This window comes from Paramormyrops kingsleyae, chromosome 13 (assembly GCF_048594095.1).
Source record: "Paramormyrops kingsleyae isolate MSU_618 chromosome 13, PKINGS_0.4, whole genome shotgun sequence".
NCBI lineage: Eukaryota > Metazoa > Chordata > Actinopteri > Osteoglossiformes > Mormyridae > Paramormyrops > Paramormyrops kingsleyae.
In genome coordinates, this window is record NC_132809.1 from 7,873,903 (window position 1) to 7,897,213 (window position 23,311).

The 23,311-nt window shown below is 41.7% G+C and overlaps 2 protein-coding genes and 1 long non-coding RNA gene across 10 annotated transcripts in view; 2 read left to right on the forward strand and 1 right to left on the reverse strand.

Annotated features, from left to right (window-relative positions):
• Positions 1 to 12,278, reverse strand: part of fto (FTO alpha-ketoglutarate dependent dioxygenase) — a 90,365-nt gene extending 78,087 nt beyond the window's left edge. The window contains exon 1 of one of the 3 annotated variants that reach the window (XM_023792788.2): positions 12,030 to 12,275. In XM_023792788.2, coding sequence (XP_023648556.2) covers positions 12,030 to 12,071 — 42 coding nt within the window. In that variant the 5' untranslated portion in view covers positions 12,072 to 12,275. Of the gene's footprint in view, positions 1 to 3,225; positions 3,259 to 12,029 lie in introns of those variants that run through there. The other 2 variants (XM_072698116.1, XM_023792787.2) reach the window with 2 other exon arrangements.
• Positions 5,001 to 6,873, forward strand: LOC140578149 (uncharacterized). The gene is made up of 2 exons (XR_011982169.1): positions 5,001 to 5,047; positions 6,105 to 6,873. It is a non-coding gene; the product is annotated as an uncharacterized lncRNA (long non-coding RNA).
• The window catches only part of rpgrip1l (RPGRIP1 like), a 39,493-nt gene continuing 28,442 nt past the window's right edge, over positions 12,261 to 23,311 (forward strand). Inside the window, exons 1-7 of one of the 6 annotated variants that reach the window (XR_011982168.1) lie at positions 12,261 to 12,397; positions 15,451 to 15,543; positions 16,151 to 16,313; positions 17,575 to 17,852; positions 19,460 to 19,559; positions 19,841 to 19,984; positions 21,929 to 22,034. Coding sequence is in view for 5 of the 6 variants with exons in the window: in XM_072698111.1 (XP_072554212.1) it covers positions 15,459 to 15,543; positions 16,151 to 16,313; positions 17,575 to 17,852; positions 19,460 to 19,559; positions 19,841 to 19,984; positions 21,929 to 22,034 (876 nt within the window). In the remaining variant the exon portion in view is untranslated. Of the gene's footprint in view, positions 12,441 to 15,450; positions 15,544 to 16,150; positions 16,314 to 17,574; positions 17,853 to 19,459; positions 19,560 to 19,840; positions 19,985 to 21,928; positions 22,035 to 23,311 lie in introns of all 6 variants that reach the window. The other 5 variants (XM_072698111.1, XM_072698115.1, XM_072698113.1 and 2 more) reach the window with 5 other exon arrangements.

Sequence of the window (23,311 nt, forward strand, 5' to 3'; positions counted from 1 at the left end):
TTCTGACAGTCCTCTTATTTCACATCCGTGTGGGATTTCGCTTTGGAGGGTCATCAGTGTCCTAAAAGCCACATTGAGGGAAAAAGGCAGTTCTGGTAAAGCACTGCCTGAAATGTAAGAGCTCCTCATCGACATAACCTCCTGCTAGCTGACCTGCAACCAGCACTGGCACGCTCCTTAATATGTCTCTCATTTTTCAGTCTCAGCTCCATCTTACTTCAGCAGAAACGCAACTGAGAAGCCCAACCGCCTTGAGTTCATGGCCCACGTTGCCATAATCCATCCCCATGTTTTATTCCAGCAATTCTGTCCTGAACCATTCAATCAGCTCATTAACTCCCTCATGAACAGGCATACATTAATAGTCATTTATTTTTGAGCTTTGTTTGTCTTACTGTTTTATTTATATTATCTTTTTGCTTTTTCATTTCACTCACTGATTTCTGACTGCTAACATTTTTACCTATGAATCTCATTTTTGAAAGCCATTGTATAATAATACATGAGTAGTAGTATTGTTGTTGTTATTTCGTTGTGGGATTTCATGAAATCCACAGTGCCTCATGCTAATTTCAGTCAGTTATGTTACATGACTGGCCTCGATCAGCTGGTTCTGGATGATACAATAGGGACACACAGCATGTTATGTGAACGTGGTGCAATTTTTATTAAATATGGGAACTTGTGGGGAAAAAAATTAAATCACTCTGAGTTATAAACATCTTTTAACAGATAAAGAGACTGATAAACATAAAGGGTGAGATAAGGCACATCACTTCTTATAGATCAACTCCTATAATGAGATATTTGCAAATCCAAAATCAGCCCCTTCGGTCATTTTGAAGAAAATAAAACTACTAGTGAAATAAGTGAATCATCTTCTCAGGGCTCCCAGCAGCCTAAGCAGTGAAAGATTAACAGTGACGAGGTCTGTGAGCCCACGACAGCAGGCTGATTTGAAAATGCAACTGTCTGTGACGCACAGCGAGCGCGCATTAAAAGCACGGTTAATGTGAAGCCAAAATAAACAATGGTTCTGGTGCACAAGGCCCGGTTCTGGCACTCAGACACGTACTGGGGCGCCCCGGGATGAACGGCATGGGCTGCTAAGGGCCCCCCGTCAGCGCTCAATGCTGCTAATTATTACACTGTATCGGTACGGTTAGCAGGATGGAGTCGCAGGAGGGCATGTTGGGCGCCATTTAATGGCTGCCTGAGACGGGGGTGAATATATTACTCCGTGCCCTACAGAGAAGAAAAACAAAGGCCCCCGACACCTGAAGATCACGTCAGATCAGATGGAAACGATACGGTGATGCCCCCTAGTGACAGCTCCGAGACCACTCTCTCTCTATCCTCCAGCCCGGGGCCAGATCAGATTCTGCTGGAGCCCCTGTTTGCGTGCACCCAGCTTGCCTTCGGCAGCGAGAGTGCAAAGGCCCCGACAAGGGGGTCTTGACAGGAAGGTTAGGGATGCTGATGGGGGATAGTGTCTCCTGGGGAGAAGCAGGAACGACATGTATAAGAAAGCCCAAGACATATGCAGAGGACTTGCTGCAGCAAATTCACAGGGGTGGCCATGGTGACGGAGCTTCACTGTCTGACGATGGCGTCCGACCACAACCACAAACGCTAATCAGAGTCTGCTCCCACTTCCGGCCGACCGAGGGTACCACTATGATGTTACAGTGGAGATGATTACACGCTTCGCAAGCCTTCAGCAGGCGCAAGGGATGCTCTGCGGCATCCGTGAGCTGGAATTTGGCGATAATGTCGAAGTCGGGCTGATGGGGCAGGCAGAGTTTGTTTACCATTAAGTAAATGAGCCGCAGCTGAATAGATTAGCCAAATCGCTAACTGAGACACACACACATGCACGCACGCACACACTGAAGCCTGCTGTGCTGGGGCCTCTGCCTGCGTGAGAGCTGCACTACAGTGAGCGAGGTGCTGCCGTCATTAAAGCCTGTAATTAAGCCGGAGAGAAGGGCTAGCTAAGCACCAGACTCCTTTATTGGGTTCCTCTCTTAGCGCCATAAAATGCACTAATCTGCGGATAGTGGTGAAGTTGTATCTAATGGGTTAGCGGTGATTTATTGGCCATGACGTGTTTTATAACTTTCTAACTGTTTTCACGCTCATGGGACTAAATGTGAACGTGTTTAGGGCCACGTGTTCACATTTTACTGTAGCGTTTGTTAAACTTTACACGGGCAAATTATTTAGAACCAGATTTGCCTATACAGCTCTTCATTAGTGATGATTAAGTATTTGAACATACAATTGCTTTAGAAACCAGCCAATCCATATTTTAATTTCAGAAGAAAGTCAATAGCAGTAAAGAATTCATGATTAAGGCAATGATTACTGCTATAAATCTGACTTGTGAAGTGAAGCATTATTTAGCTTGTGGACAAACATTAAACCCATTTATAATGTAACTTTTTTTTTCTTATTTTAAAAAATTACAGTCAGTACAAATAGGCACATTTTAGAACTACTTTTAAAAACTTGGATGTCTCCAACAGGCACATCCCTCTGGCCCCACTGCCCTCATTTACCACGACCCCGTATCCCTTATCTCCCCCCCTCACCCCTTCACAGGACCCCCATCCATGAATGAGTGTAGCGAACAGAACAAACATAAATCACTGGCCACCGCTGCCCAGAGGTGAGCAAGATGAGTGTCCCAGTGACACCAGGAATAATGTCCGAGCCGAGTCGGGTCGCCCCTCCATTACAGCCGTTTCAAAAACTATTAATCTTGCTTGTAGTCAGTGGCCTAGAAATAATTACTTCATCTAACCTATGTAATACAGCATGACCGGTAGTTGGGACACGTCCATTTTAAGCTTGGGTAGGAAAGCCACAAATCAACATTGCGCTGAACAAAAGTAAGCGCATGAGGCATCCTTTCACTCAGACTGTCCCTCCACGGGTTCCTGCGCCACTACATGGAAGAGCTGCGACATGTAAACTCTGATACATCCAGGTCACACTAACGTTCCCTCACGCATAAACACATGCATCTAAAATGACTGAAAGATTCAATGATTTAAATGTTATATCACCTATACATGAATCCGTTTAAAGAGTTAAGGTGCAGACATACAGCCATCTGGCACCAAACAGAAGACAATGCATCAAGGTTCCCTTGGTGTTTACTGGGTTACTCAACTGTAAACAATCATCAGAACATGCTAATCACACTTTTCCCCTGCTCACTTTCTGCTTCGATTGCATCTAAAAAGCCCATCAGAAAGTAGGTCCTGGGCTTGAACTGCAATATGGTAGGAACTGTATAAGTTTGCCGAGAAACTGGTGCCCCATCATCTCTCACGCCGTCCACGGCTGCTCTGATTCACCACCGGAGGCTGCGGATACAAGGCAGACAGTCATTTCACCACAAGCCGGACGGCTGAAGCATCTAATCAGCAATGAAGTCAATTCTTAAAAAAGAAACACGGACAGGTCATTTTCCAAAATGCCAGTTACAAAAACATAATGTATTTTCATTCATTTTGATTTATTCCCAGCATAAACAACAAACACTAGCACTGGCAAACACAGACATGGGGGAAATAATTAACACAAATTAATGATAATAATAACTGAATATATTAAAAAAGCAAGAACTGAGACTAGACTAAAGTCTGTGTCAGTGCTTTCACTTCCATTACAGCAGTGTTATTACGTTCAAACAGCCGGAGTTAATGATCCCCTTTGTAATTGAAAGTCAAGGCAAAGGATTCGGCAGCACCCTGCAGACACTGATAAGAGGGCATTAACTCTGTCACAGCACTACGGCCCACCTCCACGCTAATCTCCATTGTCATCCGGGAACAGGAGAATGATTTACAAATAGGCCAAACTCCCTCGAAGCCCTCTGGGTGTCACTCTGCGGGCACGTTTGCACAATTGCGTTTTTTCATTTAGTAACGCAATTTTTGTTCTGATTTAGCCTTCCGTCCGCACGACGATCTTTTCTTCCCAGGAACGCAGAAAAGTTTCACTGCTCTCCAACAACAAATCTTTCTGTAAACGCATTAGTATGGATGCTCATAAACGTAAGAATTTTGTTACGCCTACAACAGTGGTCTCCGAGTGAACTTCCTACTTAGCTCGTGACCCTTTCCCGATTAGCACTCTTCGTTTCAGTGTCTTTTTCTAATTCGTTATTCTTCATGGGACTAAAGAATGTTTTTCCTTTTTTTCCACATAACATAAGTCACATGTGAACATGGTGGATGCACAGGACCTTGCAGCTACCTGGCATATGTTGTTTTGCTTACTTGTGTGCAGCTAAATCATGTTTTGTGTACGTAGTATGGTGTTTACAACTAATGTGGAGCTCAAAACGAGACTGCACCTGAGCCAAGTTTAAATGCAGCTCTAGCACATGATAAAGACATCCAGCCATCGAACATTAGAGTGCACTGAAACTGAGGGGAAGAGAGTGAGACATTAGTGACTAAATTTCTGGATCCCTGTGTTTTTGCTGTGATGGTTCCTTTTATGTACATGTATTTATGTATTTTTTACCTTGTTTAGCCACAATAACTCATCTTTTAAAAAATGTTGTCAGGGCTGTGGAGTCGGTAGATAAATGCTCTGACTCCGACTCCTCAGTTTCTAAATCTTCCGACTCCGACTCCTCTGTATGTATATACTATGCTAATGTATTTTCTACATCCATTGAAGGAAAGGAAGGCAACATTCATGTCATTTCACCACAGAACTACTGGCTAGGAAGCCAACACTCTACTATAATGCCAGATTAAAGACAAACACAATGAAAACAAGGATTTTGCCACCGACCGATGTGCGTGTACAATCGCGGCAATTGATTGGCGGCCGCAGATTGCGGGTGTCCACATGGACGGGCAGATCCAGCTTGCCGAAAATCTCGACCACCGCCCCCATCCAAAGCAATGTGATGCCTCTGTCTGCTGCAGTGGCTGTCTCCTCTGTCAGCCAGCTGGAAGTGTAGTGCATTGTGTCACTCACCGGCCAGCTGATCAGCAGAACGAGCCTCTGCTGGAGACAGGTAGGGAGATCTGTGTTCTCGGCTCCTTCGGCCCCCGTCACTAGCGCATAGCGAAGGGGAGCCGACGGAGCTGAGAACACACCAGATGATTTTTCAGGCGTTTGACGCGTGATGACTCGTTGAACGGCCGAAAAATCGGCAGTGCATCTGTAAATGTATGGGGGGCTTTAGGCTAGGTTCACAGTTCCCTGTAACAGTGGAACACGACACAATGGAAAGCGGTGCCGCACCTTACCTGTGCATTACATCCCATATAGTGACGCATACAGTCAATGAAAAGCATGCTTCATGGTTACTTGACATGTTCGTTTTGTGGTAACATTATGCACTGCATGCATTGGGCTTTATTCTTACAGCAGAGAAGTAGTTCATTATGACTGTTTGTGAATTGGGACATTTCAACTTACTTTTTTAATTCCCATTTAAATTTAGTAGGAGTCGGAGTCGGAGTCGGTTAACTTTTTGCCGACTCCGACTCCAGGTACCCAAAATTGTCTCCGACTACGACTCCACAGCCCTGAATGTTGTGGCTCTTAAATTGTCCCTTTCTTCACCTCCACTTCAGTGCTTATCACTTCCTTGATATACCAAAACAGTAGTATGTGGCATGCTCTGCTAACCAAATTTAATAAACATAAGGATTCCCAAATTTATACAGAATACTAACTTTTGGGCATCACAATACACAAAATACCCATAAGCTTTCTGCATACTTAGATCCACAGATGAAGTACATCAACCACCAGGCCTTACTGTATCGTGAGATCTTTGTGCTGTATTGATTCAAAATCAGAGGTGGAGATTTCAGGTTCCAAGAGTACAAATCCAGACCAAAATTTTGTTTCAACCAACCAGTTCAGTTCTCTGTGACTGTGACTCTTTATAGTCAACTGGTTGGTTGAAACAAAATCTTGGTCTATATTTGTACTCTCTGGACCTGAAATATCCACCAGTTCAAAATGTGACAGGACGACTGATACTCATTCAACCTAAATGTTCTCATGTCACATCCCTCCTTGTCTCTCTTCACTGGCTCCCTATTGGTGCTGCCTTACAGGTCCATTAATGAACAGACACCCATCTCCATCAAAAGGCTCCTCGAAACTTATGTCCCATCTCACCCCCATCGGTGGAGCTCCCTCCACCACACGAGAAGTGTCACAGTTAACAAGACAGTTCTGTGTGCCTCCCCAATGGTGGAATGAGTTGCCGAATCACATCCAGTCATCAGACTCCCTCTCTAACTTCAGGAAACACCTCAAACCCCATCCGTTCCATGAACTTCTCTACTAGCCTGATGCCTTGTTACAATCTCTGAATGTTCTTCTGTTGCACTTCTGGTCCTTTAAGTTCTTGCTTTGTTGGAAGTTGTGTAGCTGCACTTATGCCTACTTGACTCCTTGATAGCATTTATGTTTGCGACGCACTGTTTGCCTCGCTTGTATGTCACTTTGGACATAGTCTGCTAAATGTCAATGTATTATTGGAGCATAGGGTCCATTGTCCATGGTTTCTACTTAACTAATTTCCCCTGTCTCTCTAACTCCCTACCCAGCAGCTCTGAACCATTGGGCAACTCATACTGCCATTGTAACCCACAGCTCTGAACACATGATGGGTGTGGCTCCCTTGCCCAAACTGTGACAGTTACAGCCTCAAGGGGGCTTGGTGTTGGTACTGAGGACTTTTTATGGTGCCCTTGGGGTGAACACAAGACTGCTGTATCCCTGCATGCATGTCACAACATCTGTGAGGAAGAGGAATGTGATGCTGAGGCTCCAAGTTCTGGACATGATCAGATCATTAAAAACTGTCTGTCTACATTGTCAAGGTACCAAATGTATTCTTCAAACCCACATACATTAATCCAACATGACCAAAACCACAAGAGTTTGTAAAATCAACATAAATATCCAGGTGTCCCAACAACCTGTAAACCGAGTGGCTTCTTTAGCTGCCAGGAACTCGCATTGTAGCAGCAAACCCACCACATCTTCCCAGCATCCATATTTCTGCACTGCCTCCGCATCAACAGTTGACAAACGTTGACCCCGTGCTGGCCCAACATTGCAGTACCAGGCAGCAATCGACATGCTGGCTGATGGCTGACCCCCGGGCCTCGGTGCAGTCCAGACAGCAGCCAGCCCCACACGCTCGCTCGCTCACAGGCGCGCGCACTAGAGACAGCAGTTCAAGTTCTCACCCCGGCAACAAGATCTGACCCGCTGGCCCCAGTGAAACTCATCAAAATAAACCAAACAGCAGACAAGAAGCATGGTGGGGAGGAGAGAAATCTGCTTATATTATGATGGGAAGAAGAAGCAAAGACAAGAAGTCAGGGACAATTCAGTCAGGGACATTTTTATGCACTTCTGATCATGCAGGTTGACAGCACTGGAAGTACAGACTGCTGAATAAAAGACTGGAAATGGTGATGACACCCAGCGACGAGCTACCCCCAACAGTCAAATAATGACAAGCATGCGGCCGGCCGAAGCCCGTCATTCAGCTCACCGTCCCCCCCCCCAGTGGTGTGCAGTGACCGAGTGGGGGGGAGGGGTACTGGGTCAAAGGTTAAACACTGAGAAGACAGCGATGAAAGGCAACTGTCATGCACCAGTGAACGAGGAGCGGTTGTCTCCTGAAGAACATGCAAAGTGCACCCATTCTGCCCAGCCAGGCAGATATCTCTGGCTCCTAAATGAGACCATTGCCAATTCATGAATAGCAAAAGCTGACAGCGTGCCACTCGAGCTGTCGGCCGTAAATCAGGCTCCCTTTCCGTCTCACATCACAAATGCATGCAAAGTTTAAGCTTATGAAGCACAGCTCAGATGCCCCCGGAAAAAAAACAGCAAGAAAAGACATTGAAGTTCCCTCAAGAAAAAAAAGCACCAAACAAATAATTCAAGGTTAGCCTCTGTCCAGTACAAACTGAAAAATGTCAGAGAAATACAGGAGGCTTTCTGTATTTGTTTCCAAGAGGTCAGAATGTCACTTCACGAAAAAAAGATATTTACATCTAATTTACAATTTAATTAACATACAGTAGGATACAGAGGGATTAACAAGTTTTCACAACAACGGTTAATGAAGCACATTAATTAGCATATATGAGCCCGAGCTTGCAGGATTGCTATATGGCTTCAGGAGCTGAGTTACACACTCCACCTGTCAGAGAGTGACATATCGTTATGAGAAAGAGGGAAACAAAAACCTCCCCAGTGCTCTCATGAGTAGCGTGCTAATCGCCAGCTTTCATTACATCTATTTATTGGAAAGTGTACGATCTACAAATTAACAAGAAATAGTTAAAGGGTCTTGTGAAAATCCCTCCTGCGGGTTTCGTGAATGAAGCTTTTTGGCTTTTAAATGGAACCAGATACCGGTTGTTTCCTTTTAGTGGAAAGGTGAGTCAAGCCACAAAAAATGACAAAGAAACACAATTGCAAATATCAAAAACGACTGTAGCAAAAACAGCTGCCGTGTGACTTAATGGATGGCCTAATTATCTAACAGGCTATTACAGAAAGACCTCGATCTTTGATCTTTTATACGACCTTTTAAAACATACAAAATGTCTAAAGAGATCAGGGCACTCATTAATCCATCCATGATTAGTCTGTTTTCACATTCAGTTGACTGCTCCCAAAAATCTTACACTTTAATAAAGTAAATATTATCCTAGCTCCTTACAATTAGTTACTTGAGTGATAGTAACATATGCAGCACCCCCGTTCCTAATGTGACTCACAGTTCTGGGACAGATGACATCTGGCCCATTGAAACCCACCACTGAAAAACTGTATTCTAAGCTTTCCACTTTAATTATTTGTTTAAATGGGGAATAATCAGTAACTCCAGTAAGAAAATGATCATACTCAGTCTTTCATGTACTGCAAACAACTTTAAGAGAGGCCCAACCCCACAGAGCAATTGGCCAGGTGATAGACTGAATGCCTCGAAATTGACACGGTCCATCCAGACAGACTAGATTATGAATAAAATAGACCTATTTTATGCTTTTCAATAATATTAAACTATATTTCATCCACATAAAATGATGGAATCCAATATTATGGTAAGAAAAATAGCCCCTATTAAAGAATAATCCAAACTCTGTGAGCAGTAGCCATTTTGCATATTATCATATTTATTACATTTTATGAAGTGCACTTCTTCAAATGAAAAACAAATTGATATAAACAGTGTACTAACCTTTCAGAGGAGTTATAAGGTAATCGCATGTACTGCTAACTCTGTCACTGCATATAGACGGTGTGCAGACAAATAATTGTAGAGAAAGAATGAGACAAAAACGGTGAGTTATTACCCACATCCACAAGCTTCATCATTTTAAATATTACTAAAAACATCAAATTAATTTATTGATTAATTTTTCAAGCTCACATGGCACTGACATTCAAGAACAAAAACACATCTATTTGTAAAGGCAACCACAATTCTGATGTGGTATTGACAGAAACATGCAAAGAAATGACCTAATATCTAGATCAATACCTAGTTTCACCCGTTACAACCCACTGAAGGGCAATCTATTTATCTTTCCAACCAAAGAAATGGTAATTATGGGAGTAAAAGATAGATGTTTCAGTTACGGTGAATTATTTTATTAGCTGAAGGCAGGGAGGATAAAAGACCAAGGAAAAAATAGTAGGTCTCTTTGCCAAATGTAAGTAAGACTCGTTATTAATGGTCAGTCTGGGCCAAGCAGATAATCGACATGGAAATCTGACAGACTTATTTGTACCACAGCTCAATTGCAGAAGATAAAACCTGAAACATAAGGCAGGGCGATAAAGTTACAGAAGCAAATCACCAGGAATATCTTAATTAAACAAATCTGCATTCAGGAAAAGTAACACGGGGGGCAACAGGGAGAAGACAATCTAGATGACAAGAAAACAACTTCTAGATACCATCTTCACGTGGCCTTACATCTCACTGGTACAACGAGCCCAGCAGGCCTCTCTGAACAGGTCATGAGAAGCTCCAGGGCACCAGTTTCAGATGAAACTGACACTTCCTTTGTGATAAGCAATTTTATAAAGGATTAGCAGCACGATGGGCTGATCAATACTTGCTGCTCTGGCTATTACTAATACAGCAAAAAAATTGCTCCCCCTAACAATAAAGCACTGTGTCAATGTTCCTTTTCATTTGCCAGGGCTATTAGTGTAATGGCAACACTATCAGCCGCAGCAGTATTTTTCCTGCTGGTTTTGAAACAGCAGGGGTCTGATTAAGTCGAGAGCAGGCTACCATTCTTTTCAGGCCGCTGGTGTAAATTTTCTACCCATGACCCATATGTTGCAAGTATGAAACCCTAAGTGTGTTTTATGTCAACAGCCATCAGTATTTCCACAGTTATTGACCCATAAATAGTGGCAACTCCCTATATTGTAACTAAAACAAACAGAATATCGGGGACCAAATAACCTGCTGTTGCCACTGAAATGGACTGCAGCTCTAGCCAAACACCAGCTCTGACATGGTGGACAGTATGAGTGCATTAGTTCTCATAAATTCTTACGTTCATACTTATTCGAGGGAGAGGGAAATTTTATGGGAAGCTGATTAACTGGCAAAACATATAAAAGCAGTCAATCAGACCCAGCCTCTCCGACCATTAATTTAACCGATATACTGAGGGGAACACAAACCATTTTAATGTGTAATAAGAAATTTAACTTCAGACAGCTTTCCAAATCAGAAAGAAGGGAAAAACATACACTTTACAGAATATGGCTTCTGGTAACTGTGGAATTAAGATATTTTAACCTGTCCTGTTTAAGGCTTCATTCTCATTTATTTTTATGAATTTAATGATAAGAAACAACATTTGACGTTTACAGAAATTTACAGACCAATTTTCAGACTTGACTTCTGTCACAAGGAAGGCACCTCACTGTCACTCCTAAGCAACAAACCGTAGGTGGTGTCAGTTAATTGAATAACAATCAGTGCCTCCACAACTTTCCAGGCAGAGGAAATTAATTTTTTTGAGCTGAAACATTAATCTCCTTCCAAGAAAACACCCCAGACTTCTCTTGACCCCAAAAGAAAAAAAAATGGACTCTAACATATTTAATGATGTTGCAATCCACCCAACACACTCGACCCAAATACTGAATGTATTCAATACTGTGTTTTAGTAGCAGAGAGGTACCGTATACTTTATCAACACTACTCCAAAATCTCCAGCTAAGGTGTCTGTTAATTCTCCACTGCTTTCGGTACTTTAAAAAAATATATGAATAAATAGCTAACCATTACGTACACAAATTGGGGGAAAAAAACAATTCGCACAAATGTGTTGACTAGATTCGTGGATGAAAACAGTTAAGGCGAGCATGCATGATGCTTTGCCCTCTGAATGCAATAGACGCAGGACGACACCATGTAAGTGAGACATACATGCCTCAGCATCACTGTCACCTAACGCCGCTGCTCGTATAGGATGCAGCGAGTGCGCGAGCGCGAGTGGGCTACGCGGTCTCTTACAGTGGATGCTCATGATTAGCAGGACAACATATTTAACTTTAGACCTCCCAATTTACGTTACACTGACCCCAAAAAACCCCTAGTAATAATGGTTATATTCTATAAAGCGTTAAAACGACAGGGGGGAAATATACAGTTTTTTTGCTTAAATTACTGATCCCAATACTTACAAGCTCATACTGGAACCGTTCATTATTTTGAAAACTGCCTGACAAATACTTTAATGAAAGTGAAATGTCACTAATTACACAAGAACTACAAAAACCGTTATTTATTTTGGGGGGCGCATGAACAAGGGATTAGCTAGCTAGCTACATTTACCTACATTTGGAATTATTCATTCATTGTTCCTCTAACTGCCTAGATTGACCTATTACCTAATTACCGATAAGTTTAAACCCACATCTGCAAAAAATGCCAAGCAGCCTTCTATGTTAAAAGCAATAACAATAGCTACCTTTCTTTTCTTCTCCCTCTCACTGCTATCCGACCTTTTCATGTTCCTGGAGTTACATTGCCTCGATTTCACGACAGGTTATCATGGGACGAGTAGTTTTTCGTTTGAAACTACAGTTGGGTCTTGGTCTGCAAGTCCATATACGCTAGTCAATCAATCACGTAGCACAGCTTTCCCCGGCACGGTGCAAAACATGCAGGGTGTACATCCCGCCGAAATCCGCGAAAGGATTAACGCACACAAGAAGAGTGGTGTAAAACTACACTTCCCATAATGCTCTGTCCTGGAAGTGGTTTTCCAAACGGAAAATTGGCTAGTTGTTTGTTAGCAACAGTCACTGTGGAATGAATTGGTGTGTTTGTAAAAAGGTAAGAAGGGGAGAGTTTGCTAAGTGGCCGCATGGAGAACATAGTATGTTGAGAGAAATATTTTTACATAAGCATGTTTAGTATTAGTTTTAATATTGTGTTACTATGCATGTGGATAAACATTATGGAGAATAAATCATGTAACTACTGTCCTACGGTGCCTACTGCAATATAAGTACTAGCTAAATAACATGCTAGTTAACGAACTTGCGTTCTGCACACCAGTAAGGCAAGTAGTTAGTAAAGTGGATTTGTAAATTAGCGGCTAGTTCTTTGGTAGTTTAGCAGTTTATCACTTAGCACAGATATAGCCCCAGGTATTTTTTCGTCTTAAATATACACAGCTTCAACTTAAGTGTCAATGAAATAAACAGTATGATGGTTATCATTCGGCCTTATTTTAAATAGTTATACATTGTTTTGTTTGGCGCCTACGGTATATTTATGTAAACTATGGGTATTTATTAAATAGGCTATGAAGTTATATTCAAAATCAGCGTGTACACATTGTAATAGATAATATAATTTCGATTTTATGGCTTTTTCTGTTGCAAAGTCAGCTGTGTAGCTGTTCGTTTCATTCAGAAACAGATGAGTAAATAGAGAATATTTTCAGACAAGGACTATAATGAACAGACGGAAATGATACTATTATTAGTATTATAAAACGTTTTGAGGGGTGTAAGTACATTGCCTTTAAGATCATAAAAGGGTAAAATGAAACTGCTTTACAAATTTGGAGAGCAAGATGGGGTAGCTGAAAAGAGAATTTCCCCATGGGGATCAATAAAGTATCATTATTTTATTTCATGTGTTTATTCCAATTAGTTCCTCTCACTGCCTAATGGAACTGTATAGTTAATACAGCTTATATTGGAAACAATGTTATGCTTATGTATACAGTATACTCTTTCATTAATGTCTAGGCAGATATTTATAGATAGTTCTGTGATACATGGCTACTGTTTTTGTGTATTCATTTTTCCCTCCACAGGTTAGTCATTACAGTCGATAATTTGAGACAGCCCACTGGTTTTACCAGTGCCTTTTAAATATAATTTTTATAATAATAACAGATATTTTATTAATCCCCATAGGGAATTCTCTTTATGCATCCCCCAACTTGCTCTCTGTAGGCGAGAGCAAGCTGGTCACGAAGGGCAGTCACCCATAGCAGCACCCAGGGAACTGGGGGTTAGCCTTGCTCAAGGATCCACAGATGTGCTGAAGCTGGGCTTGAACCAGCAACCTTCTGATCACAAGCACAGAGGCTTAGCCCACTGAGCCATGTTTTTGAGTTTGATGTTGCACTTTTCACACTTACACATCACTAAAATATATCCTTTGTCATTCACAGAAGCACCAGTGCAGGTACTATGGAATGTGTTTCTTCCACATATCCCATCTTGCTCTCATTTGGGACACACACACACACATTCACACATATACATACAGTTGAGAGGGAAGCTTGGGGTCCCAGCATGGGGACAAGCCATTTATTTTGCAGCCTGGAAACATTTTGGGGGGTGTAGGGCTTTGCTTAAGTCACCAACCTAAATGTGACTATTTGATATGAGGCCGGGGCTCAAACCAACGACCTTTCAATCATAGGCAAAGAGGCTGAGCCACCCACTGCCCCACAAATAAATAAATAAATCGATAGATAGATAAATAAACAAACATATATTCCCTTTTGCAGGGTTACATTTCCAATGGTACATCTGTCTGCTGTGTAGGAGCCTTGTGAAGTACCTCCTGGCCTGCAGGTTATTCTTACTCCAGGTCTTGCAGAAAACCACGGGACCTGCAGTTTTTAAGGGGTGGGGGAACCTTCAGGTCATACTTAAACATCACCTGGTAACCAGAACACCTGTGGACACTATATTGCTCTATGGAAGAGAAATCCTCCCTAGGCAAGATGTTATGTTGTACAAGATGATCATAATATAGAGTGAAAGTGGGACTGTGCTGTAAAACATGGTAACTTCACCTTCCAGCAGTACAATAGTCCAATCGTATCCACGGCTGATAGCAAACCATCCACGGACCCCATACACACAGTAAAACATTATTATAATGTTTATTATAATAATTATTATATGGTCATGTACAGCACTGTATTCTCGAATGAAAGGGATTATGTTATTGATGATAGAGCAATGAAAAATATCATATATCAAGGAATGGTAGAGCAATATTAAATATGCTTATTATACCCCTCAGAGCATTAAGGAACAATGAAAAAGAAACTGTTAGACATTATTATTATTATTATTTTTTTTTTTTTCTTTCGGACCGCGGTAAACCTCAGATACTGGAAGACAGTCCAGGTAAATAGCATAACCTTAGGTGGATACTCTGTTGTAAACTTAATGATTGCTGAGACCCTGTGCCCTCAGAAATCAACATGAGCTGTAGCACAAAAACATGGATGGTTTACTTCAACCCTCACACTGTATTTAGGCTGAAATATCAAGCTATCTGCAAAGTAGTGCTTTAGTCACTGAAGCCTTGTTGCCTGCAACAGTTGTAACCATAATGTGTGACAGAGTAAAGCAGAGTCCATCTGAGTAAAGTCACATACAATGTGTTTTCTCACATACATTTTTATTGAATATGATAGAGTCCTTCATGTTACAAGTTCCACTTAAAATTAGAATGTTACAGAAAAATGTGATTACCTGCTTTGTTCATTGTAAACATAGTGAGGAGAAATGGAATTGTTTATATGATTAAGCATAATTTGTAATTTACGTTAATGTTTTCTTTACAATTTATTGCTAGTTATCTTTTAAAATTATCAGTAAAAGTCAATAGTAGTATTGTATTATATATAAATATATATTACCACAGTTGTTCTCAAGCAGATCACTTGTCAGTTTATTTGAGATATGTCCGGCTTTTTGCGAAAGTATGTGCTTATGTGATATCTGGTCATATATGTGTATTGAGTTACTTTTTACCCTAAAACTTTTGTAGACTTATATGACACATTTTTGCTGCTCAGTCTGCAGGTCAGTGGTAAAATGTGTTATGCTCATCATTCTTTTCAGATTGAGCCATGTCGACTTTGGCTGATGAAACAGCAGGAGACATGCCTGTGAAAGACATAAGCTTCAGCCACACTGCAGTCGGGGGACTACAAGGTTCGAAACACCTGCTATTTATTACCGCTACGGCCTTTGATCAATATCTTCATTTGTTCCCTTTTGCCATCTCTTTTTTATGGTAGAACTGACCCAAATGAACCCACACACCGTGATTGAAGACACATGTGCCTTTCACCTGTCTTGTAAAAGTTTTTTTGAGGGGGATTATTTTCAAAGATTTCTTTGTCTTTGGCATCCTGTTGCCATAAATGGGTCTCTTTTGATTTTGTATTTATAACCTACATTTCCTCAGTTTCCTACTTTTTCAGTTGAGGGGTGAATTTCTAAAGTAAGCCCAGATGCAAGTGTTATATAGGAATGCGGACCCATTGTTGTTTTTGGAAGCAAAGACAGTGGAAACTTTTTCTTTTAGGTAGGCTGTATAGCATGGGCCAGTAAACAGAGTTAATAAGCTGCTACTGTTTTGGTGCATTTTTGCTTTAAAAGCTTATGTTGCCAAATAAACCTGTGGTGATTTCATTATAAGAGCAGAGAGATTGCTGTCAGTCTACAGCGAGACCATCGCCTGAGTTAAGTGAGGCTGAGGGCTGCTCTCTGATGTCCAGCGGCTTCTGTGATCACTAAGATGCTGACTTTCTGTTAGCAGAATCGTTGGCAGTGCCAAATGGCCGACCACGGCAGGCCGCTGTCCCAGCGGGGATTTCCCGGATCAGCCGCGAGGAGCTTGAGGACCGTTACTTGCGCCTCCATGAGGAGAGCCTCCTCCTCAAACAACACATCCACAAGCAGGAGGACAAGATCAGGAGGTTCGGTCGCTTTCACATACAAGCTTTGACACCAGTATATAATTGTGATCCGTTCTTTGTTTATTTTGTTTCTCTCACATTAGACAAATGTGGCATTTTTATTTTTTATGTAATTTTCTTTTTTGCTTATTATGTGGCTGTTATTTTGCACAAAATAACTTTGCCATTTTGTCACCCCAGTGTTTTTTTACTCCACCTTTACCGGCATTTTGCGTCTGTCGTTATTGTCTAGTGTTTTTTTTTCTCATCAGGGCAACTTTTTCGGCAAAGATGCTTCACGTATGATCAGAGTCAGCGTAGTCATAAAAGTGAACTGGAGAGCGAGGCGGACGAACCAAACCGCAGCGCGAAATGCAAAGTTAGCCGGCGGTACCTGCCGCTTGCCGCGCTTCAGATCACGCGCCCTTTAAACGGGCCAATGTTTCCTCGCCTCCAGCTGTCAGGAGCACTCTGTGTGTGTGCTGGGGCTCCTGGTGGCAGCGGCCCCCCCAGCTCCTCTGATATTACACATTCAGCCCCACGTTCCTGATGACACTGGAGCGGATGAAGAAAGCGGGCGGCGCTGTGTTGTAATCAGCGTGTATAAAGCCTGGCAGCATTCAGGTGCAGAGACTCCAGTGCCAGAATACCATTTTGAATTTCATTACACAAATAAATCACAGCCTGTTTACTGTATATAAAAGCAGCTCTTTGGTCGTTTACCTACTTTAGCATGAACTCTATGAATTTGCTGAGCAAGTTCTATTGGGTTACATTTTCTTTACATCGTGTTATGACCATGGTTTTATTATTTTTTATGTGCAGTTATCAACTGCCTTGTATTATTATTTTTTTTTACCTCTCTGCTATACTCACTATACTCACCACTGTACTCTGGGCTGGAGCTATTTTACAGTTCTATAGGGTATAGTATAAAATATTACTATTCCTGTAATGGAGCTGAAGAAGCATATGGAGCGAGTGCGCGTTTCCCCTGTGCACTCTCCTCAGCGGCAGACCATAGGAAGCTGCTATTTGTCAGTGCTGCAAAGCAGATTGCTGCCCAGTGGTTTCAATTAACATCAAAGAGCTTCTCGCAAGCCATGTTAGTTGTATCAAAACCTGAAATTTATTGTTCAAGACTCACACTGCGGCCTTCATAGTGTGTCCCCTTTGAAAGGAACTTCGAGCTTCTTTTTTTTTCCCTTCCCAACTTTCCCCCCTCCGTCCCCCCCCACCTCCCACGCTCACTCCTTTCCTTCTGCCCCCTCCCGCCGGGCAGGATGGCGACCAAACTGGTCCGGCTGGTGAAGGACAGGAAGCGGGATGGGCAGGCGGTCCAGGGCCCTCGTCCGGTCGCCCGGGACGTGGAGACGGAAGAGATGGTGGAGGAGCTCCAGGAGAAGGTGCGGGAGCTCACGAGACAAAACGAGGGCCTGAAGCAGCGCCTCATCACTGCCAAGCAGCAGCAGCAGCAGCAGCAGGGCCCAGGCCGCCGACACGTCCCGTATGGGCACGTCCAGCCTCGCATTAACACCGGGCTGCGGCCCCCCAGCAGAGGTGCGTCCCAGCAACAGTCAGTTGGGGGATTTTTCTCCTCCATGAAATCCACACAGTATAGTTGTTGTTCTTATGAATAAATGTGTATATGTTTCCCATGTTTTGTTTTTGTCTTCATTAAAATTATTTTTGCAGTTCTGATGCCTAAAGCTTCTGAAATGTAGATTCTTTCTTGTTCAGTGTGATCTTATGCCACTTCATTAAGTACACCTAGCTACTACTGGGTAGGATGCTCTTGTGGCCCTAGAACCACTGTAAGAGCTAGTGAATAACTCATTCGGAGTAGCCTTTCTGCACACCCCTATTGTACTGTTATTTTGACGCCTGTGCCCTTCGGGTTAGTTTCAGCCAGTCTGTCCATTCCTGTCTGACCGCTCGCAGCAATGGAAATGCTGTGGTTGGATGTTTTGTTGTTTTTTAACTCTTCACGCCATTCTCTGTAAACTCTAGACACTGTAGTATTGTGAAAATCCTGGGAGGGCAGATGTTTCTGAGATGCTGGAACCGTCACATCTGGCACCAGCAGTCACAACACACCCAAAATCACTTAGATTAGGAGTATTAGCTGTTATAATTCTTAGCCAAACAGTTACTGACCCTTTTGACCCCGTCTGCTTGCTGTATGTATTCAGTTGCAGCCACATGATTCTCTGTTTGCAGGATCGGGCCGTTTGTGTTAACGAGCAGGTGTACCTAATAAAATGCCCACTGAGTGTATATTATTTATGATGCCAGTGTAAAGGGAACTTGATTTATTCTTAAGGGTTGTACCTGAAATTCCATTTATCATGCTTTATTTTGGCAGGTGTCAATGATTTTACTCAATTCAGCAAAATAACCTTCAAAGCACAAAGTTAGACTTAAAGCTTCTTGTCGGTAAGAGAAATGAATGAATATAGAACATGGAAGAAAAACAAAAGGACATCTGACCTTCCTTTGATGCACATTTAGAAAAAAAATAGATACTGGCTAGGTAAAAAAAAAAAAAAAAAAGAAAATTGGCCCGTGTTAGTTTTGATGCCAAATGAAGACACAGAAATTCATTATATTTAATGGTTTTTGAGATTTTGCTGTTGGGTACCCCCTGACCTGATGAATGGGGACCTCACTTTCATTTCCATGGTGGGTTGATTCTGGCTTCACTTCAGTTTGATTCTGGGAATTTACTGTGAACTTTGTTGTTCAAGTTTTATTTTAGTACCTAGTTTAAGTTTTCTTTTTTTTTTTTTGAGAAAATTGAGGGCGAAGCTGACCAATCTTGTAGCTGAAGAATGCTGAAAAATTGTTGCGTTTCGATGGATAATTTCAGTGTGGCTTTTGGAAGGAATAACAAGGAATAAGTTGGCAAAAATAGTAAGAAATCTGCCTTATTTTCATTAAAAAAATGTAATAGTGACATTTCTGGGTAGAAAAATGATTGAGGTTGAATCTAAAGTGTTTTTCGATAGTATTTGTTTTACACTCTTCAGTCAGTGTGCTTTACCTGCTGAGTCCTAATATAAGATTTTCTGTCTAGGTCCCAAAATCTGATCAGAAGACTTTTATTTTTTTGCATCCATCAGTGGAGCAGTTCCAATTATATGTGCATTATTTGTGTTTGTTCCCAGGCCATCGGACCGTGGATATGAATGCTAAGGCAACCCAGAACCTGCTTCCACGATACGGCCATAGTCTGCTGGACGACGCCAGGGCCGAGATCCGTAATCTGTGTGTATCTTTAACGCGTTCCATAATGCGACGCTCGATTAATATTTATTGACCTGTTTTTTCTTTATTACCTTACAAGCAGGTGTGAAATGTTTTTGAATTTTCTTTAGATTGCATATATAGAAGGAAGCTCAAGTTCATGCTACACTCAGCAGTCATTCTGTTCATATGATTTATTTACACCATGTCAAGTATACGCTGTCAGTATTCCTGCCTGGAAATCCGGAGCCGAGAATGTAGGGAGTGATATTGTCCTATTCATGTGCTACGTGTGGCGGCAGGGAGAGCGAGATGGAGTCTCAGAAGGCACACACTGAGGAGATGGACCATTGCACTGAGATGCTGAGGGAACAGCTGAGGAGGAAGGAGAGGGAATCTGAGGAGCAGCTGCAGCTTCTCAGAGAGCTGCAGGCCAATGAGCAGAGGTAACTGGCCACACCCCCTGAATGTGGCCACACCCCACATCTGCACGTTACTGCGGGGAACCCCCCCCCCCCCCCATCTCAGGAAGGAAATGACCAGTTTAATGCACATGCTGACGTTTACTTTATACAACACATATGCTGACAGAAAAGAGCATGACGGCACCACCTGACCTCCTCCGCGGTCTCTGTGCCACGAGTGTTTATGGGCTATTTTTCTCGCTGTTCCTCCCAATTATCCCCAAGGTGTAGCATTAATAAAGTTTAAATGGGGCCAGTGAGCAATAACTGTAAAAGCAGATTGTTTAAAATGTACAAATCGCAATCATCAGCTGCAAACACTTTGAAGTTGAGTGTTTCATTTGAGTCTTTCATTGACTTCCTAGGCAATTTTTTTTTTTCCTTCACTGCACAGCCAATATAGATCCACTAATGGTATTAGTTGGATGGACAGTTCTTGCTTTGTTGATGTCATGTTATATACATGCCACTGTATTTATATATAATTTCAACAATTTCCATTGCGATAAACTTTTATTGTATTTTATCATGTAGAGGTAGTCACAGTGTGCATGACACAACTTACAGTTTCAGCATACTGAAGGCCTTGTCCTATCCAAACAGTGGTGCTGAGTAGTTTTTAATTGGTTGAGTGGTGGTTCTTAGGAATATTTGGATTATTTTCAGTGCCATTCGTGCTAAAGATGAGAATTAATCCCACTGAACCCTATAGCAGTAATGGTGCCGAGTGGAGAATGTGTTCCTGGCCTACCAGGGTAAACTGCCTTTCCTAAAGTGAACAAGGACCAATAAATAATGTTTTCCACGCCCTGCCTTTATGGTTCCTTAGAACATAGCGAAGTTAAAATATCGCTACGCTGTCCAACATGGCTATGGCTTCACTTTGGTACCACACACCTAGCACGATAATGCTTTGCCCAACTTCACTCTTTTACAGTGGAGCAATCTTAAATTACTTTAATGTCATCAAGTGGTTTCACAAATAGCATTGTGCTTTTCTGCAGCACCGAGCCAAATTAATAAAAGCGCAAGGCTGCGTTTAGCGCTCAGCGCTCCAACCGGGCTCGTCTTGACGGTGCCGCCATCTTAACTCACCACAGCTTTTTAATGCTTGTTGATGACATGTTGGGGAGCCAAGATCCCATTTTCAGCGTCGTGCCAAATGCAGCTCTTGGACGCCTTCCCGGGTTTTCGTGCTTATTTGTCTTCTGCGAAAGGACAACCATCCGGTTAGTGCCAAAGCATCCTCTGGTCTTTTGATATCCGAAAGCATGTCGATGGAAATGCTTGACGCTCAGCTGGCATACAGATGTTCTGTGGTTTGGAAGCCTGATATCTGAACTGAATGCAGATTAGTGGCCTTTTTCCCTGGTTCTCAAGAAGTTTCTCCCCTCATTCAATATCCTATCTACTTTCAGTAGAAGTACGTTTCATTGCATATGTGGTTTTTATCAAAAATTGTTTATTCTCTGTCATTTTTTTGTGGCGGTTGTTTGTTTTCATTTATGGCTGAAATAATGTGCTCGGTGGCAATCAAAAGGGGTAGCCGGTGGTCATATATTGTTAGTTAGTTTGACGTTGTGGTCGAATATTCATACAAATAAAGTTTTAAATATTCATGAATGCTTTTTTCCCCCTTAACTGGGTCTGTAGCCATAGTTTATTTTTAAATCCTTCATTTTGTCAAACCATTTTATTGTAAAAACATTTTTGTTTATAGTAGAACTTTTTAAAGTAGAAGTTTTTCTTTTTTAAAGTGTTTTCCAGACTCATAGCTTATTTTCCCAAGGCTGCTAACATTTTTGTAAGAGAATTGAACATATATATCAACAACCCAGGAAGAGAATGACTTAATGGCTGCTCTGCCCAGACTGGACGTGACGATCAGGCGTTCAGTTTTACCCGATGCTGTTCTGATCTCTGCAGGTCAGCCGTTAAGGACAATGTGGAGATGATCAAACTGCAGAAACAGCTGGCTGACAAAGGCAATGCATTCACAGTTCTGGAGGGTCGTTTTCTTCAGCTCCAGGAGGTGAGCAGATTGTCAGCTTCTAAAGTATCCACCTTTTAAAATATGCCTTCACAGCAGTCCCTAGAATGTTCACATCATTTCATTTACTTCCAGAGACTTCAAATAAAGTTGCAGCATTTCCTGGAACCAGAGCAAAAATAGCACATTTTGCCCTTTCATATTCATAAGCAGGAGGTGTTTAAGGACATTAAGACTGGAAGTTCTTTGAAATAAATCCCTACAGTTCTGGTATCATACTCATTGTACAGTAGTATAGCTTTTTAAATAATAGATAACTGTTTAATGGTAGTATGATTAATCGAACAAATGTTTTTTTTGTGTGTTTGGATCATTTAACTCCTAAGCATTTCTTAACTTTTTATGGTTTTTAACAGAAGGGGGCGTTGACCAAACATGATTAAGCCCAAAAAGCTTTTAAGATAAATTATTATTGTGATTATCTTGCCAGATATATACATGGGCCCTGTCATTATTACCCCAAAAACCCAACAAATCTGTTTTGTATGTTAAAAAAACCACCAGTAAACTGTTGATGAGCACAATTACTGAAGATTTGCAAAGCATTAAGAGGTTGGACCATTCCTGACCTTTTTCACATCTGACAGCAATCTGGGCTTCATAAATCAAGTTTAAAAAAAACACCAAAATAAGTTCTAATTTAAAATGCACCAACACAGATATATAAGATTTGAGTGCATAACATTTATCTAAGCATTTGTTTATTTTATGGAGTTCTGACTGATGGTCTTCAGGCAGCGTTGGTTGGTAGATGTGAGGGTGTGAAGAGCATGTGAGGAGTGCATCTTGTGCTTTTGTGGTTACCAAGGCTAGCTGATGGATAGTCTTGGCTAGAACAGTGTGTTCTAATTGCTGATATGAAATTACAGAGTCTAACTGACATGCATGTATATTTTAAGAGAGGCAGATTTGCAGATGTATTTTGGGCTATTTACTCATGCAGCACTCTTATCTGGATTCTAGGCTGGGTTTTTTTTTTCAAAACGACATTTTGTCTTGGTGCTTGTCTGAAATTTTAGACTTCTGCTGCCTTTTCCATTATACATTTTTCTGCCGTTTATGGAGAAGTCTTGTTGTGTAACCATTAAGAGGTATTTCATTCCATGTTAAATTAATCTTCAGTTACTTCATCATTCCTTTTTAAAATTTAGTCATTCATATAATTGAAGCTTTTTTTCTGCACTCTAGAGAATTTGATAATATGCATTATTGTCAGTCATTTACAGTCAAAATAATTTGATTATGGTCCTGAAAACCAC